Source organism: Emydura macquarii, unplaced genomic scaffold, assembly GCF_026122565.2.
Source record: "Emydura macquarii macquarii isolate MOO-44397 ecotype Brisbane River unplaced genomic scaffold, CSIRO-AGI_Emac_v2 contig_629, whole genome shotgun sequence".
Classification (NCBI taxonomy): domain Eukaryota; kingdom Metazoa; phylum Chordata; order Testudines; family Chelidae; genus Emydura; species Emydura macquarii.
Genome location: NW_027130766.1, coordinates 5,009,917 through 5,029,565, shown reverse-complemented (window position 1 = coordinate 5,029,565; position 19,649 = coordinate 5,009,917). Strand labels below are relative to the sequence as shown.

The 19,649-nt window shown below is 39.1% G+C and overlaps 2 protein-coding genes across 3 annotated transcripts; both read right to left on the bottom strand.

Moving 5' to 3' along the window:
* Window positions 1-1,046: 1,046 nt before the first annotated feature.
* HOXB8 (homeobox B8) lies at window positions 1,047-3,316 on the bottom strand. 2 transcript variants are annotated; one of them, XM_067540901.1, is made up of 2 exons: window positions 2,896-3,316; window positions 1,047-2,275 (listed from the first exon to the last, which is right to left on the bottom strand). In XM_067540901.1, the coding sequence occupies exons 1-2, from the start codon at window positions 3,314-3,316 to the stop codon at window positions 1,968-1,970; spliced, it is 729 nt and encodes a 242-aa protein (XP_067397002.1). In that variant the 3' UTR covers window positions 1,047-1,967. The 2 variants fall into 2 exon arrangements, with proteins under 2 accessions (XP_067397002.1, XP_067397003.1); XM_067540902.1 differs by having other exon boundaries at window positions 1,047-2,272.
* Window positions 3,317-10,097: 6,781 nt separating this feature from the next.
* HOXB9 (homeobox B9) lies at window positions 10,098-15,522 on the bottom strand. The gene is made up of 2 exons (XM_067541113.1): window positions 14,889-15,522; window positions 10,098-11,737 (listed from the first exon to the last, which is right to left on the bottom strand). The coding sequence occupies exons 1-2, from the start codon at window positions 15,394-15,396 to the stop codon at window positions 11,502-11,504; spliced, it is 744 nt and encodes a 247-aa protein (XP_067397214.1). The 5' UTR covers window positions 15,397-15,522; the 3' UTR covers window positions 10,098-11,501.
* Between the last annotated feature and the right edge of the window lie 4,127 nt (window positions 15,523-19,649).

Here is a 19,649-nt window from a genome sequence, read left to right as displayed (position 1 = left end):
AAGGGTGGGGGGGGGGGGGAACCACGTTGGTTATAAAACAGCGTCTGTCCTTCTCTTTGCAGGGAGAAATAAATGAACGGAGTTCTGTTTATCCCTTTATTGATTCTGTCTAAAATCGCTATAAGATTTCACTGTCTTTCTCATAGTTTTTCAACAGACTGTACATAATTTCCACCCTTGTCCCCCCTCCCCCTCTCCTTATCTGTAGCCCTCAAAAGACAAATGCCTCATTGATACCTAATACTTTAGGGTTTTTGTAAAAAAAAAAAAATGCCATTCAGCTGTATATTTAATTTATCCCCATGCCACAGGCGTTGAGCTACGCAACGAGCTGGCATTTACTTTCCTTGTTGCGAAAAATAAAGACTATACAGATCCCTTGTTTAGCATGTCAGCGGTTCTCGGACAGCCAACTGCAGCTATAAGTAAAACGTTACCAGCTGCCCGCGTAGCTTTCTGCTGGGGAAGCAGGGAGCTCCTCCAAAAAGTAACCTGTCTCTCTCTTTCTCATTTTGAAATCAAAGCCTGGCTGGAAAATGAGAAGATAATGATTGATCCGCGCCTGAGATTTGCACTGTTCCTCCTTTCCAAGGTTATGTTGAAAGGGAAAATAAAACCCCAGACGCAGACGTTAGTATTTCCAGGGTGGAAGACATCATTAGGCAAAGCAGGAGAGGTTAGCATGTCAGCCACTCAATTGCACAACTGACAATTCTGCAAACAGATTAGGGGTGGAGGGGGGGGGGGAGTGATTCATTTCTGAGTGATTGGGATTCATCTTGGGGAAACTGGGAGTAAGCTATGAAAGAAAAAATTACCTTGAGGAAGGAGTTCCACACAGCCAGCTAAACTGTCAACATATATGAACTGTTAACAACAACAACAACAACAACACAATCCATTCCTTGCCCCGCGCCCCCAAGAAGAAAAACCCTGCTATCATGCTTCAGCCACAGCCTTCTGCAGCCTTCACAGCAATCTAAACTCTTCAGTCTCGCTAAAGGGTAAGCACTCCTTTGACTGCGAGGGCTGCAATTCTGACACAATTGACTTTTATTTCCTTTCTATCAAAGTAGTCCTGGAGGAAATGAAGCAGGGTAAAAGAATGATGTCACGGGATTCTCGCATGTAAACTTTATTGTAACTTTCTTCCGCCGCTTCCAGGTTTAGACAATAGACCAAAGTGATGAAAGAACAACAAAATATATCATTAGTTCCCCCATAAAGTAATTCACGTATACAGTATACATTCTTTTTCACAATAAACCTAGGGATCACTTTACAACTTGCTCCACTGTGCGCATGCTAACTAAAGGGGAGAAAAGGCTTTTGGAAAGAGACACTTAAAAGACAAAATTGTAAAAAGCAAAAAAAAAAAAAAGAAACAAAAAGCAAAAAAAAAAAAACCAAACCCAAGAACAGAAGCAAGGCAAGTGATAAAAGAATACAGCGTGATAGAGAGTAGGAAGAGATAACTACAGCATAAATAGGCAGTTTCATGTTGTTGGGATGTCTGTTTCAATAGCTACCTCCAGTACATACAGTTAACCACAACAAAAAGGAGGCTAATTAAAAAGTGCACAATGTAATTTCACATAACTCCTATAGCATTGAAAGCAGAGTTAACCACCCCCCGCCCCCCCAATAAAGAAGAGAGAGAGAGAGAGAGAGAGAGAGAGAGAGAGAGAATTCACAGTCATGTTTTACATAAGCTATTGCGATACACTACCACTAGTTAATAACTGGCAAAGGGCTAGAAAGACCTCCGGATCTCTTTTGCATACTGTTCATTGTACCAAAGGACAATCAAGAAAAGTGGGTGCTTACAGCTATATTGTTTTACAGCAATAAAAGGTTTTTCTCTTTTCTATGCGTTGTTCCCCCCCTCCCCTTACATTAACTGCCATTAATGTAAGAGTCAGGATCTCATCAGACGCTTAGTGCTCGCCTCTCAGTTCTTAAAAATCTTATTTCTTGTCCCCCTTCTGTCCTTCCCCTTCCTCGTCCACCTCCTGGGCTCTTTCCATTTTCTGTTTTTCCAGTTCTTCCTGCTCGCATTTGCTGCTGGGAAACTTGTCTTTGTTGTTTTCCTTTTTCCATTTCATCCTTCTGTTTTGGAACCAGATTTTGACCTGCCTTTCTGTCAGTCCCAGGGCGTGCGACACCTCGATCCTCCGTTTGCGGGTCAGGTAGGGATTAAAGAGAAATTCCTTCTCCAGTTCCAGGGTTTGGTAACGGCTATAGGTCTGCCTTCCCCTTCTGCGTCCAGCGGCTGCTGGGGGGTGGCAAAGGTTGGGGGAGAAGAGAAGGAGGTTGAAAGATACATAAACCAGGCTCGGGAATAGAAGCAGGGCGAGGGGGGGGAGGGAGGCAGAGGAGACACAGAAGCAAAGGCAGGAAGCAAACACAGAGACAGAGCGACTCTTCTCTAATATTACAGAAGGGGAGGATAATTATCAAAGGAAAGCGTGTGGGGGTGGCAAATCGCACGACCCGCTCTCCCAGAACGGAACTAGCAAAAATTGTTCCCTTGCAAAAAATCTCCCACTCCTTTCTCGCGGAGGCGCAGCGCACGGAAGGAAGGTAGAACCGGAGCCCGGGCGAAAACAAAAGCAAAAAAAAAAAACAAAAAAAAAAAAACCCCAAACAACAAAACCTTCAAATGACGGAGCTTTAAGGCTATAAAAGTGCAATAAACTTTAAGGGAAGAGCCCCACATTGAAAGCTCCGCTCTCCACAAGGAGAAGAAAAGGTCTCCTTCAGGGTAATTAAACTATAAAGCAATTTACAAGTGCAAAAGTTTCCCCCCATAAAGCAGTAAAAAGTAACCGTGGAAAGGGGATACTTTATGGGTTCAGGAAATGCCTCCTCGCTGCCCTTTCTATTTCGCCTCACCTTGCGGTCGCATCCAAGGGAAGAGCTGGGTAGGAGAAGGGCTCTGTTCTGAATTCTCCGCCTCCTCCCCAAGCCCGCTGGAAGCGAGCTTGCAATCCGTGTACTGCACCAAGTCCGAGTCCTGGGCACTGAACAGACTTTGCCTTTGCAATGGGTCGTATCCATAGAAGTTGCTTGGGTCCCCATGGCAAGCTACGGCGCAGGGATTCTGTTGGTAAGGGGAACTGGAGAGAGAGGATGCTCCGTGGTAAAACTCCTGAATTTGGGTCGGATGCTGGAAGGTGCCACCCGTGCTGGGTCCATACACAACTGTGGGTCTACCTCCAAGATCCTGAGCAAAGCCACAGTCATAGTAGTTGGGGCGCAGAGAGTCCCCGGTTTTGTATTTGGAGAACAGTGAGTTGACAAAATAAGAGCTCATTTTAAATGATTTTTTTTTAAATCACGGGAATCTATTAGCACAGAAAGAGCTGAGATGCTAAGCAACAACAGTTTGTGATTTCCAGGAATATAAAAGGAGGATATAATCAAAACTCTAAGCCTGCATGATATTGAATTCTTGCTTCCCCCCCTAAAAAAAATAGCCACTTAAAGAGTTCTCGCTTTACATTTCCAAGAAGAGATGCCAGTTCATAAACAGTTTTCAGTGATTTACTTCGGCGCAAATGAGTTGTTTCATATTTTGCAGTGTCTTTTCATGATCATTTGCATCTATTACCCAAACCTCATCCTATTGGCTTCTCCTTACTCCACACGGACTCTGCACTGCATGATTGTGAAAGGAAGAGTGTGAGAGAATAAAGAAGGAAAAGCCAGAGAGAGACAGAGAGAGACAGGGAGGGTGGGAGGGAGAGAGAGAGAGAGGTGGGGTGAATATACGGATTAAATATGTGTAACTACCTACATTAATGAGATATCTCTCGCCTCACAACAAATCAAACACCTAGACCACCCAAAAGATTGATTTTTGGGGAGTGTTGGAGAATTAAAGAGAGGCGCTCTCAGTCGTTAATTTCAAAATTTTAACGAGGCAGTTTTAGCCTTTTTAAATGTCAGGGTCGCTTTGGAAAACTGTAAAAGAACACGATTTAATTGCTACCAGTTTTAAAAGGTCCTATAAATGTAATTGGTATTTTAATACAAGTTATCAAATCATACAGCTTCTTATCCTAAACATATTTTAAAACAAACGAGGTAGTCATATTTAACATTTTAATGATCAATTTCCTTATTATTGATAAAGGTTTAACTATCACATGAAGGGAATTGCATTTGTAATAGCCCCAAAAAAGGCTGTAAACTGTTTAACAAACTATAAAACGCAATAAAGCCAGGGATGTTGTTGTTGTTTATACCACACTACATAAAAGCTGTTAGGATTTTACGAGTTCCTTCCTCTATTGCTATAAAACAGAGGTTTCGATTGGAAACCTTTCGCATTATTGCAAGATGTTGAGGTGTCGATATTGAATTCAAATGATTATAGTTTTTCATATGTAACATTGACTTTTTCTGGCTCCCCCCCCCCCCATCACATCTCCCCCCCCCCCCCCGAGGATTTGTTAAAGATGTGGCTGAGAATGATGGAATTGTGCCGCTTATCACATCCAGAACAGAACCTTTATGGACGTGAACTGATGTCTAGTGCCCCATCTCCACCCCCACCGACTTCAACTTTTATTTATTTATTTATCTGTACCATGGTGCTTAGAATGGAAACTGGGTAGAAGAGGGGGGTGGTGGGATGGGTGGATGAGATAGAAAGAATTTCTGTTTTATTGACGTTTGGTAACAACTGAACAAAGTTCCCCGCAACACGCCAACACTGCAATTTTCCACAATATAAACACACAGGGGGTAGATTTCGAAAATCATTTATCGCAGTCAGCAAATATTGCTGAGACATATTTCAGCTAATAACTACACAAAACCCTCCCAACTTAAACGCTTCTCAGCCTTCCTAACAATCCCTCCTCTTTCCGAAGGCTCCCATATACTTCCAGCTATATTTTTCAATCTTTCAATCTTCAGTAGGATGGAAAGAGACACTTCTGTACATCTTGTATCTTTCTTTCCGCCCTGCCTAGATATAAATTGCATTCCAGTCCATCCGACTACCTTATATTTACACACAATAGGTGAATAAAACATTATTTCATGCCTATCATCGAACTGGGGGGCAATTTTCAATCATCTGCTTCCAAAACCCTAATAAGAAAAAGTTAAGACGTTCCAGCTAGACAATCACTTTGCTTTACTTAGAAAGCTACATTAAAAACTGACAATGGAAACATTTTAAGAAAGAAAGAAAGAAAGAAAGAAAGAAAGAAAGAAAGAAAGAAAGAAAAACTTAGGAGCAGGGAATAACAGTTTAAACCCACCCTTAGTATTTCTTTTCCTCTATTTTGCATAGGGATAATATCATCCTATTCCAAAATCCTTTTCAAGTAATTATTATTGTTGGAGTGCTTACAGAAGTATAACTAAGATTTTTTTTCCTCTAAAAGACAAGTCAATATTTTATTTTTCTAGACACTTTTACTGTTAATTGAGCAGAGTTTGTTTTCATTGTTTTCATCGATCGATTGATCAATTGATAGATAGATAGATACAAATAGTGTACCTGAGTAAACAGAGCAAAAAAATCACAGTTTTTTTGTTGTTAAAAAAATTAGGATGATGATTTTCAGCAAAAAACAAACACATAAATAGGTTAAAGTATGTTCAGAAAGGAAATTATGTTCTTATGTGTCTGTATAGATTTATATAAATTAAACAGATAAGCTTAAATGCAGGTATAGAGATAGAGAAGGAGACAATTCGGTTGTTCTTGGAAGTTAACATTTTTATCAAATGCAATAGAATTGTATGGTCATGATCTGGTATTAAGTCATTAATGCATCAGAAATCAATGGCTGACCTTAAATCATTCATATACTGTACTAGTGATTCCTCATGAAAGGAAGATGTTTCTATTATAAGAAGAAAAAAAAACAAGAGAGAGAGAGAAGATAATTTATAAATACCCAATGGAGGAAAGATTTATTAGGAAATCACAGAGAAAAAGAACCTTACTACATAAACCATAACTTTTCATTATTTTACATTTTATTGAGTATATAAAATGGACTTTCTATTAATTTTATAGGTATTTCTATTTCAATACGTATTTGGGTTTCTATAGCATTTAAATACAATTTAGAGCTATTTAAATTTTGGAGTTGTAAACAATATATTAAATTCTGCATGGAAAACGACTACTTTCTGTGCTGTATCATTTTAATTTTGTTATAAGAAAATTGTTCCAGAAAATTATATATCAAAAAGTCATTAATGTGTTGTCTCTGTGAAGAGAAGTATTTATTCAGAAAGTGTTTTGATACAAGAAGGTTGGTTTTTTTTTAATTTTTTATTAAAATTGTATGATTGTGTTCCCTTGTTTTGCTTCTGTCTTACATATATTTGTGTGACTCTATTTTAACGATTATTACTTTCTCATTTTGAGGGGGAAAAGATCAGAGTGAAAATGTATTTACAGATACAAAACTTTCCCTGGTTGTTGCTGTTGGACCAGTGGAATCTTTCTAAGTATTTCAGCACGATAAATTAACTATTTTCGATTAATTTTATACTTTGGTCAGGCGCCTTTCTTATATTTTTCTTACATATTTATGGACATCAGTTGAACAAGCAATCAGTAACGTACTAGAACAGTTGGGCAAATGTACAAAAATACAGAGGCTCAACAGCCATAAAAACGTGTTATTTATAAATCATTTAGTGCCTATGAATGAAAACAAATTTACATAAATAAATGAGAAAGAACACTGTGGACGCATTTTTAAAGGAAAAACGCTCGATTTTTTTACGAAATCCTTGATTCATTCTGTTTCATTTCTGAAAATGTAACTCTTAGGTTTTAGCATAATTAAAATATTCTCGGCTAAGAAACCGAATTAATCGCGTGAAAGACAAAATAAGCTGCTTTTCAAATGAACATTTAAAATATATGCGTGTTTCATCCCACATGGTGTAGGCATCCAGATTTCCAGATGCACCCTCTTTTGAATCGCATATAATCTACACGCGCAGGAAAAAATAGATGTAACCTATAAAATCGGCAAAATAGCTATAATTAACCCTATATTTTATGTCTCAGGATTATTCATATTCTTCTGCAATACCCAGTTTGTTGTTTCTAATGAAATCAAGGTGTTATTAAATCGCCTTCACGCCGAGGAACTGGCCCGCCTGTGATTTTAACATGGAGCAACAGCGCCATCTAGCGACCATCCGAGTTAAAAAAAAAATCCCCCTCGCCACACAAACAGATGAATCCAATAAAATGAGAGTAGGGGAAAGGTGGAAGGGGGGGGGGGGTACTTATTTGGTGGGGGAGGGGGGTGAAGCTTGGAAATCAGGAAACGGTTCGTGACATTTTGCGGATAGGTGGTTATAAAAAAGTAAAAGCAAGCCGCAGAGTTTTCTGCAAAGTGTCCCTACCATCTAGTCGTTTTAGTAGCAATAAAAGGGGGGGGGGGAAAGGAGGGGAGAATGGGTTTGCTTTGAAAACCGCTATTGTTTCAAATTTCGAGACTAAACAATTGGGCATTCTCCTTCGGCGGGGGAAGGTTAGGGCTGTAAACAGATAAAAAGCTTCCCAAGCCCAGACGTCTCGCCAGAACTTTTGTGTGTGAGTGTGTGTTGTTGTTGTTGTGAGTTTATGGCTCGGGATTCTGGCCGCCTGGAATTGCTAAGAAAGAAAGAACAAAGGGCAGCATCCAGCGTGCTGGATTTTCACGGCATCTGCAAGAGAAGAATAAAGAAGAATAAATTAACATGCTCCCTTCCCCCCTCCACCACCTCGTAAAAAAAAACCCTTAAAAAAAAAACTTTGTATGTGACTGACTCAGAAAGAAGAGTATTTACATCATGTTGGGTTTCCCCACATCCCCAGTCGCTGTAGTAATTTAGGAGCTCCTGAAAGTTTTCTTGCACTGTTTGCTTTACAGCCGTTTAGTTCTTTAACCTTCAGAAATTTATACCCTGTAAAGTTTTATAGCGGTCATATTCTTTTATTGCGGCACACTGCACGTACTTTTTATGACAAGTTACTTCCCTTTCTCTCCTTCTCCAGTAAGCTCCAAAAATCTTTTAACTTCTTTTGTTTTCTTGGGGCTACCCTAGAGAGGATTTCCCCCCCTCTTTTTTAAGTAAAATGTTGCCTTTTAAAGCATTCTGGTTTATGTTAACAAGGTTAAGGGACAGAGAATTGTGGCTGTATTTCTCACTGTTTCCTGATGAGCTGAACTTTAGGGTCAATTTTTTGTTTGTTTGTTTTATTTTCCAAGCACTTATGTTTCTGCATGAGGCATAAAGTGTAAAACGATTTCAAAGTCAGGAGATAGTGTAAACGCTTCTCAAGCCCTAGGAAAAGGGAATCCTATGTGATATATTATGATCATTCCTACCAAGGATTGGAATTTTTCTTTTTCGTTTGCAAATTTTTTTTTTAATTCCCCACTCACCTTACAGCCATTGTATTCTATCTAGACTTAAAATAACGGTGCATCTAACCCCAGAAGGAAGGTCTCAGAAATGCTTTGCAAAATTGATTTAGAAACGGAGTAGGTTAGAGTGGAAGAAACCGAAACACTGAATACACTGGAAATGAATTAATTTCATTTCTCCCATGAACACTTTTTTCCCCCTACACAGGCAAAAATTGATCTTTATAATACACTTAACGAGTCACTAAAGAACTCAGGGAAACACACCGAAAATATTTCTGAAATTTTAGATGAAACAGTATCACACAATGAGATATAGGTATTGTTGTTCTAAAATCGATTTTTATTCTGGAGCATTAAACATCTGTGGAAAATACATTTGGGCGTGTGCAACAGAAAACAGGTTTTCCAACAATTTTCTCTTTAAGAAGAACAAATCCCTTACTAGAATGAAGCAATATTTGTTTACCATATTTTCGTTGTTGCCTTAAAAATATCTGCTCATTACCACAATGAGAAGGAAAGTGAAAAAGGGTGCTATATCCTAGAGACCGGTAGACTGAACAACTGAATTAAGTTAGGGGTAGCAATTGTTTGTTTTTGTTTTTAAATAATAGGTGTTTAGATAAGCCTGTCTTGAATCAGTTTGAAACCATAGTCCAGATTTAGGAAGTATATTCAGTTGGTTAAACTAGACTTCAGATTCATTTGATAAAGAGAAAAATATATCCAACACAGAATCCCAAACTTCACCAGGCCCCATGGATGCTTTTCATTGAATATAATTTAGAATAATTATCCTTTCCCCTTTTTTCAGTTCCAAATGTGGGAAATCCTGGTTTTTTGGAATGTCTCTTTGGAAGGAAAATTTCAATTGAACGTGAATTTAACCCACTGTGGTTCCTGGGCAGTTACATTTTAAAGACGCTCACTCATGATGGAAAGTTTTACATGAGGAAAAAAAAAAAGTCTAGGCTTCAAAAGTTTCTGAAGATGGGTCTTAAACATTTAACATGTGGTTTCTAGTCGACCGAACGATATTTTTAAAATGGAAAAGCTAAACTTGTGTAATCTGCAGTGTACAGAAAAGCACAGCTTTTGCCTCTGATCTTCAGATAATCTGAGAAGCAGAAGCACTATCAGAAGATGAAAATATCACCATCGAATCTCTACAGAGCCATCGCTTACCAGCAGATAAAAGTGGTATAAAAATCTTATAGTAAAGGTACAGGCAGTTTACTCGTCTATGAAATTAGATTTGTATTGTTTTGCTCACACATCACCAGAAATATATTGCTTTCTCTTTCTTTCTTTTTTTCTTTTTCTTTTTCTTTTCTTTTTTTTTTTTTTGCTATTAAAACTTGCCACCATACACTGTGTTATTTCTAGAAAGACTTTGGGTAGCTTGGTATACAAATGTGCACACGAAAAAAAAGAAACGTTTATTTTAATATTGGTCATCATTCTTCGAAAAGTAACAATTTAAAGATCTCAACGTATACTTAAAAAGCCACATTGGAAACATAAAACAAGTTTCAACGTCCACAGAAACACAATCACAGACACATTTTACAATACCCACCATATAGTCAACTTGTACTAAAGTTACTCCCCCACCCCCCTATTTCCCTCCCTGTCGTCTCCCACCCTTACTCGCCTCCCCCGCCCCTCCACCCCCAAAGTTAAATCTTACAGAGAGATAAGGGAATCGCAGTCCTGGTTGGACTGATATAGAGAAACCTCCAGGAGATCTTTCAGATGAGAATTCAATTCCTTCCAGCATGAAATGAGACCTCTTTTGTAAACAGTTAGGATACATATTTGTTACATTAAATGCACCTCAAAATAAAACCCCCACCACAAGACAATCACAATCCTTTTATGTCACTCAGCCAGCAACAGTGTTCGTTTTCGGTGTGTAAATGCAAGATCCTTTCGTTCCAAATGTAAACACGGGTTAAGTGTAAAATGTGATTAACTCATTTCTAACAGATCAGAAGAAAACATTCAAGTATAAACTTCTCCGCTGAAACAACAGGGGAAAGAAATGTACAGCCACCAGCCTTCGCTCTTTATCTCAAACAATCTAATTGTTTAGGAGAATTTATTTCACAATAAATTATAAATACTCTAACACTAAGAACACAAGCTTACCTTCTCTTACAGATATACTAGGGTAGGGTTTTTTTTGTTTTGTTTTTGTTTTTTGTTTTGTTTTCTGTTTGCTTTTTTAACTAGAAAAATGTCATTTTTTTCTTCTCTAAAAGTTAGGAATAAGTTGGGGGGATCTTTTTTTTTTTGTCTTTTTTTTCTTTCTGTTTGTTTGGGTTTTTTTGCTAAACAATTAACACTTTTGTTCTGATAGACTTTTCAAATGATCCAGTATAAAACTACCACTTGGGAGGTTTATTTCTAAGATTATACTAAATCCTCTGGTCAAAGTCACTGATCCACCACAGAGCGATTAAAACAATTTAAAAGAAAAAAGAAAAAAGAGGCGCAGTGGGATATTTGACCGTCATTAATCCGAATACACCGGTATAAAATTGGTGAATTGAAAATGATTTGTTGTATGCAATTAAACTCAAGTCTTACGAATGTGTCTGTCTTCTAGTAAATAGTCTGGTTTCTTTGCTACTTCACCTAATGTGTGTGGATGTGTGGTTAAGAGACAAAATCATTCTACTTTACGCGCGTACAGCAGGGCAGTGTGATGTGCCATGGGCATGGACTATGTTTATTTGTGACCCGATGGTGGTTGTTACTGGATTTTTGTTTGTTTGTCTTTCATTTAGAAAAGAGAGGCAACACATCTTGATGGGAGCACAGCACCATGCATCTGTTATGTCTACACTGTCTGAAAACACAAGGCATAGAAACAAAACCCAGCACGTGTCCCGAATCAGAATTCGCACCTTCACATTAGTAACTTTCTAACTGGCAACAATAAGAACAAATCAGAAACTTCCGGCTGGGAAAGATGGAACAAAAAAATGATCATTCTTTAAATTTCTATTCATCAGCATAGTTCGGAAGCTATCACCCATAAATATAGAATAAGCTATGAGACAGAGCATGGCATTTGCCTTCTGTATCTTATTCCTTGCCCTGTTCCTTGTTCATTTTCTTCATTTTCATCCTTCGGTTCTGAAACCAGATTTTGACTTGTCTTTCACTTAGGTTGAGGAGTCTAGCCACTTCGTGTCTACGGTCCCTGGTGAGGTACATATTGAACAAAAACTCCTTCTCTAGTTCCAGGGTCTGGTATTTGGTGTAAGGGCATCTTTTTTTTCTGGAGGAGCGGGCATGGAGCCAGTTGGCGGCCGGGTTGGCTGAAAGACAAGTAGCAAGATCAATACTATGTATCCCGTTCGTTTCTCAGAATGGATTTAATCAATAACACCATCAAATCTTAAGAACTTGGTTTATATATATATATATATATATGCCTGTGAATAAATGGCCACTGAGTTATGAGTTAGCAGAAAAAGGCAACGTGAAAAGCATAATTGTTCATGAAAGGATACACACACACACCTGTGTGTATGGTTAATGGATAGGACCCCGATCCCGCAAACAATTACGCACGTGCTCAACTTTACCCCCTGGAATGGCCCCCATTGTTTTCAAAGGTAACAAATGTTTGCAGGATCGGGGCCTTTCTGTGTATAGATGCATGTAAGTGTGTGTGCATAAATAGACACACGTGTGTATGAAGTTAAATAGAGAGTAACATGCAGCTCTACGGGCATATTTTACAGATAGGTGTGTATCCATAGGAATATATCCATTCCTAGCTGCATTGTACTTCAGAAAAAGAATACAGGGCTTACTTCTGAATGAGGCTTCAATAAATCATGCCCATTTTTGCTGTGTCCAGCAATAGTCTTGATACAATAAACATCACCGAGGGCTGAACGGATATTTCGGTGGGATCTGGTCAATGTTATCCCGAAACACAGTTGCATTTGCAGTTGTATTAGAAACGTTAAGTCATGCAATAGAGACGAGCAAGTTACGTATAACCCCCCCCCCTCCTCCCTCCGCCCGCCTAATGTGAATTCAGAGATAAGAACATTTTAAAAACACTTTCCAATAATTCACCTTATCAAGGTGGAGGGGGAAAAAAAAAAGACTTTGGAACAAAGATGATAAAGCGTGAGTACAGGGTCCCCAGACCACTTGTATTAACAACACAATAGTTTTGGTGCCAAAGATACGGTGGTGAATTTGTCACCAAGAAGGTGTGCTGAATTTTTTTTTTTTTTTTTTGGGGGGGGGGGGGGATGCTTTGCACACTTCTGCTAATTACACGTAAACATGAAATTGACTGACCGTTAGTTAACCTGGGGAGGAGGAGAATGAAATAAAAATATGATGACCAGCACTCATCCTTCTGTTCTACTTTCTTTGCCTCTTTTGAAATTATAGCTAAAGCCATAAACCTTTACACCAATTAAATGAAGCATTATATTAAAAAAATACACCAACAGAATGTTTCCTCTACGTAAAATGAAATGTATTGAATATTTTAAAAATAATCCTGTTAATCTTCCACTGTAAGCACTGCATCATACAAATTTGCACGGCTATTTCCTTAATGTAATTGACTTGATCTAATATGCAGAATTAAATATTAAAGAGGAAGAGAGCAGTTAATTATTGATACCGTTAGTGCTGCTACCTATCTTCTAATGGCAATGGAGAGCTCTTCTTCATAAAAGATCTTCGAGAAACACGACATTTTATACAGGAAAATAGGTTAACTGAATACAGTCCCCTAACCAGGAAAGCAAATGAGAAATGATTTTGGCGTGGCGTTCTTTTAAAACCCAACAAATAAATTCAAAATCTTGTGGTGGCCCTCGCTTCGTTATTATGTAAGACTTTCAAAAATTGAAACAGTCAGTGAAACCAGTGTGAGTGCTTTCTGGAAAAGAGCTCCCTCCTCCAGTCCTGTTACAGATTTTTTTTCAGACAAAATTAAACTGTTATTTAAAACAAATTTTGCGTCTTAACCACATACCATAGAAACCACAGAGTCGCCTATTAGGGCGGATCCCTGCACCGTAATAACACTGTCGTGGAAAATATTTCTATTTATTCAGTTTCAGGGACACTGAGCGCAGAGCCTGGATCTGTAATTCTTCCAAATTATTCACCTCACTGTTGCAGTTTGTTCTGGATCTCTGCCCTGTGTAACAGAATGGGACTTTCTTTTTGTGCACGGTGTAATGATACGCCACCCTTGCACATCGGGAAAATGTATTTTTTATTTTGAATCATGTAGTTGCAATTGCAATATCTATTACACGTTGCAAAAAAAAAAATTACGGTAATTTAAAGGGGGGGAATTAATGTGTAAATTCCACACTCTAAACATTCTGGAGAGTTATCTCTTTGGCGAATACTGCTCCTGGACATATTATGCATTAAAAACTTGTGCATTCCATGCAAAATATTTACAATGGTACTGATTCTTGACTGATTTCACCCTCCTCTTTTTGGACCGACGATAGCCCCTGTTTCACCTTTCAGATGTCTCAGGTACAAACATGAAGCATAAACTAGCGAGAAGCTAACAAGCATGATTTTTTTTTTTGCTGGAATGTCCTTGTTTTGTATCGAATTCTGTATATATATGTACAGCTGTATCTATATATATATATATGCGTTTGTGTGTGTTTACTGCTGTGTGTGTATATATGTGTGTGTGTATGTATATAAATGCAAGCGTTTGCTCCATTTCCAGAAAACAGCTCATGAAAGAGGCACATGATTAGGTTTAACAGTTCACCAATCTGCCACATTACAAATAAAAAAGCTAATTAAATTCAGACCCCCTTTACTGTGTGGAAGCGTGGCTCTGAAGTATTCAGACCCCACCGTTGCATTTAATAAACAAACAAAAAGAGGCAATGTGACAGATGAAACAAGGAGGCTAACCGTCAGCTTTGGATCTCTCAAGGTAAATAAGACCAGCTACCATGAAACAGACATTGCTGCTGTTTACTTCTCCACGTGAACTCTTCCACCTTTTTTCCTTTCTCTCCCTCCGTTTATTCCACTTTTCACCCTCCATTCCCTTTCCTCCCAATATTTACGGTTTTGCCTTCCCCACGCTGTTTCAGTTAAACATCCCCCTTCGCTAGGAAAGCGCCGGTTTTGGAGCTGTGATTAAATCAGGGAAGAATGTATGGCAGAGAAGAGGATGATTTGATAAAGCTTTTGCATTTGCTCTGGCCGATATTTTGCTTAAGGAGTTTTAATAAATGCAATGCCATTCTCTCCCTCTCCCCCCCCCCCACCCACCATCACCACCCCACCACCTCTTCCTACCACCACCGCCTCCTGTCCTTTAGGTTGGCACCAGTAATCTGAGAGTTTTCTTTCAGACATGATTTTAACTTTGCTTTGCATTGTCCCGGTTTATTGCACCTCCTCAGCTTTTATGCTGTTTACTTCCTCACTTTTATAACTTACTTTGATCTGGCCTGTCTTTGTCCTCGCTTCCTTCACAAACTTTATTGTCCTCGAAGCTGGGCCTCTGATTGGAAACGATCTCTTCCCTTCCAGCAGAAGTTTCTAAATTGTACTCCTGTGCTCCCTGTTTATGGACTTCCCCGGGGTGACGCAGCAGCGGTTCTGTTTTAACTGATCCCTGCCCGGGTATGTTCTCTGTTCTGGGCACTGGATCCAGCCAACTTCGTAGATACCTGCTCTCAGAAGGGACGCTTTGATGTTGAATATATGGATGATAGACCGAAGGAAGGGCACCAGCAGAATGTGGATTCAAAGGAGTCCAGGAGGCGCTGAAAACTGGAGGTTTTGCCTGGAAACTACACGAGGGGAATTCTAGATGCTCATTATGCCCAGATTGCCTGGAACTTGTATATTGCCCAGTTGAAAATTTAGCTGAAGGCGAGTCTTCGCTCTCATGACTTATAATAGAGTCGACATAATAATTGCTAAGAGTTCCAGAAATGGACATTCTCAGACATCATACAAAGCACGGTTCAATGAAGGGAAAAAAAAATATATAGGACAGATCTAGATTTGTACTCTACCCCCTTCTCCAACTTCCTAGCCAACAAAGTACAGTTGGGCTGCTGTGTTGTGAGCTCCTAGCAAAATGATTGGTCAAACTTTTTTCGTGCGCTGATAAAGCGTCAGTAGACGCGTAAATCAATCGAAGCCAGGGGGCTGTGCAGAGATGTCATTCGCCCTCGCATTCCATATCAGGGATGGATTGTTTTATGTTTATGCAATGTTGCAAAACGTCAGTAGTTTAGAAAGCCACGAAACATACAGTGCGGGGCTAATATCCCTTCATAGATTTGCTTCTGAAACATGGGGGGGGGGGAGGGAAAGAGGAAGGGGGGGCCACAACACGCTGATCTCTCTGGCTTTAATCACCGTCATGTGGGGGGAATATAGGTGAAAGCAATCCTTTGCCATTCAGTTGCCAACGTGCAATCGTAACAAAGCCAGAGGATAGGTATCATTCGGCCCAAAAGTTAGTTCTTAGAGAGAGAGATGGGTGCATTTTTAAACGGACCCGAGTTACCAGGGAAGGGGCTGGTTATAAAGAAGTGACCCTTCTGGAATGGGCCAAAATGGGATGCTTAACCCAGGACCATAACCGGAGCAGAGCTGAAATTTCAAATGTCATTGTAATGTAGCTGCCATAACTTTGTCGAGCGGACCGCAGTACCTCCATTGTACATCGGTGTGTTCCAGGGTTTCTCTTAAAAGGCAACGGAAGGATGCATGTCTCGCTGCTTCCCCGTGCAACCTCTGAATTGTGTTGCTGGGGCTGAAATAGGCAAAGACACCGCGGAAATAAGCTTTACAAGGCTAATAAAATACCGTGTGGCACTGATCCTGCTTTGTTACAGAATGCCGTGCGCTCGTGACGGTTAAGTAGTTTAATAAAACTTACATTAGCTTTCTTTGATTTTTATAGCCTTGAATTTATTGCCTGTGGAAAAGAAAGAGGGGGGGAATCTTTCACATTTTAGGCTGCAGTTTAAGTCTCCCCATCCTACCCCACTCCCACACATATACATGTATGGAAAAAAAATCCCACTTGTATGGTTTTAAAACGGGGGTGGGGTGGGATTTCTTTTTGCTAATAGCGCAGGAAATGAGTGACACAGGCTTTAAGGAGATACAGCCACGAACTAGTCAGGATTGGGGAGGAAACAGGGTCCGTTCAGCCAAGTTATCAGCTACACTGAGATTTGAAATGTTGGCTAAATTCTGTTGTGGCTATGTGCAAAATTATCCCCGGACTTCAGCCGAGATAGATTTACCTCTTGGCATCTCTTATCGAGTTCTTTCCCTAGCACAGAATTTGTTTAAAAGTCAATAGAATTTAACTTGCTAAAAAAAAACGCATTAAGAATATTTTCTAAATTTGCTCTGCTATATATTTAGGAGCTGACTAGTCGTCAGCTATCGGGTGTTACGTGACCATCTTCAAATTAAGAGCGAACAAAACATATCTCTCTCCTCTGTGATAGAAATATAGATATAAACACCTAACGTCTGTGAGATATCACTAAGGCAAAAGCATTTTACTAGTGGCAAATTTTAAAGGCACTTAAAAAACCTATCCTCAAGCCTTTACATTTTTCCTTAATTCCTACAAAATGTGTCTTATGCCAGCAACTCAGCTGTAGAATGGTAGAATGACATGTGTCTAAATCTCCTGAATGTGTCTTCTTCTAGATGAGTTCCTATTCGGAAATAGGCTCTTTTCTAAAATAAATCGGGCTAGTGGATGTGTAAGGGTAGTAAATATTCCATCCTATGCTTAATATCTTTAATTACATCAATACATTCATCTGGCAACAGCAACAACAAAAAAGCACAAATCCTTTCACTGTTTGAAGACCCTTCTGTAATATTTTTATATCCACTGGTCTGGGATCTCGAAGCGCTGCCATGAGCACATTTACACAGGTGACGAGTCCCACTGGTTCAGATTCTGCTCTCCGTTGCACCAAGGTACATCCAAACGAACTCCACTTCATTCCAACTGGATATAAATCGAAGGCAAACCAGAATTCTGACCCATTGAGTTATTTTGGGCTCCTCATCTAAGCCTATTTACTCTCTTGGGTAAGTATGCGGGACCGGGTTCCTTAAGGACCAATTTCCAGTGTGTACCACTAACAAAAAGGGGTTGTGTGGATGAAACGCCTTGAGTAATCCTGGCTTTTTCTAACTTTTTTTTTTTAAACTTCCCTAAGAATCGGGAAACTTCCGAAATGAAAATACCCTCTGCTATTAAAAGTGAAATACGAGCTTGCTGCGGCCACTGTCATATTTCTCAGCTTTATTGCCTTACAGAAATGATTTTAAAAACTCAATCTAGTCCATAACGGATTCGGAGGAATTCTCCAAATGTTATGATAAGTTGAAAAGGAGTGGACAGCTTAAAGTGAATTGTGGCGCTCCAACTTGTCTTGGCTGGTGGAAGGGTGTTTATTATATAAATGATGGATAAACAGCCACGGTGGTGGTGGTGAATAAGCGGGTATGAAACTATTGAACATTAATTGGAGCAAAACACCTGTTCTGTGTTTGCAAGATAAATTGGGCATGTCTTACCTGTAATAAATATATTCTTGGAAATATCCTACTGCACCTCCTATAAATAATTATGAAACATGTCAGCCGCTGAGTATATAATTTTCTGTAGTATATAAATTAAAACCGAAAAGACTCCAAGAGTGTGACTATGAAGCAGAATCCAAAGGTCTTGTGATCCCTGGTGGATGGAAACCACACAAGGAGATCTGCAGAATCCATTTGCTTTGGCTCCTTTGGCGGTTTCTGTTTGTCCAATCGTTTATTTTTAATTTACATCACCATATTTCATCTTCTTGTATCCTTTTGAGTGGGGAAGGAGGGTGGAGGCTGGTCTGTGTTCTTCCCAGCTATATTTTAATGCCCAATCTATTTCTTTTGAGGACGCACTTTTTTTGTGTATACTGTTTTGTTTGATGTACATTTCAGAGAATGTAATAAAATAAAATAATAATAATAACAACAACAACACAGCAGAAATTGCATGAAAAGTTCAGAGCTTTGCAAATAACTTTGACAGGAAAAAGCAAAAGAGAAGTTGACCTCAGTGGAGATTCTAAATGTAAATGGCATTGGTGCAACTTCGCTATGTTTGGACAGATGGTGTACAAGTTCTGCTTGGTTTATTTACTAGATGGATTCATTTTAGAGCTGTGCATTTATGAAGTGGATACAGGAAGTGGAACTGGGAATAGTTATTTCCCAGAAATCTAAAATAGCAACTTTTGTTTAGGTTTGTTTTCAGAATCCCTGCCAGACATTCCATGCGCATTTGGCTCTGAGGAAAAATGCTAAATATTTTCTGTTTGAACTGGAAAGCCAGAGCTTTTTGAACCCAGTTACTATTTATAAATAATAATTATTGTTTGCCAGTAGGGGAAGAAATAATTTCTAAATAGCTTTTCCCATTGAAATACACATGTGCCAAATTTCACCCTGAACAATCAGCTCGCTGGGCTGATATTTCTATGCTGCAAACAGCTAAATATAAAGTGTGTTTTAAATACGCAGATCGTAATTCTGTGTAACAGTCACATTTTACTGATTTATAAGATCTGGCTCCAGAAAAAAACAGATGATCCATTTCTTACCGGCAACATATTTAACCAATTTTTTAACAAAACAAAACAAAAGCTGTTGTTGCTATTTATTGGAAATGACACCTTTTCCATGTAATTTTTCTTCTTTATCGTCCATTTGAAGAAGATGGAAAAGTGATGGGGACACAAAAGTTCTGATCCGGTATTCCTTATTCAGGCGCACACACACACACACAAACTTCAACGGCAGTTTTATCTTAAATTAGAATTGGGTAAAGATTGTAGGATTTGATCAAGGGTTTCTGAGCCAATAGGCCAAATCTGGTGTCTGTGTACAATACCTATCATATCCTTTCATGTAAGAGAAACTCACTATGTCCTGTAGTTTGTCTTTTAAGTAAGTAAGGGAAATATAGAGTGAATAAAAGTTGGGAGTGAACTTCATAGCTATCGAGAGACTGAAGGAAAAGATTCCAAGATAACCCACTTCCCCCCCCCCCAAAAAGGCTAGTGTTCCTTTTGCAGCTGTGAAGAACATTCAGCACTAAATGCTAATACCAAGAAATCTAAAAGCTGATTAAAAAGGAATAAAGAGAGACAGGAAACA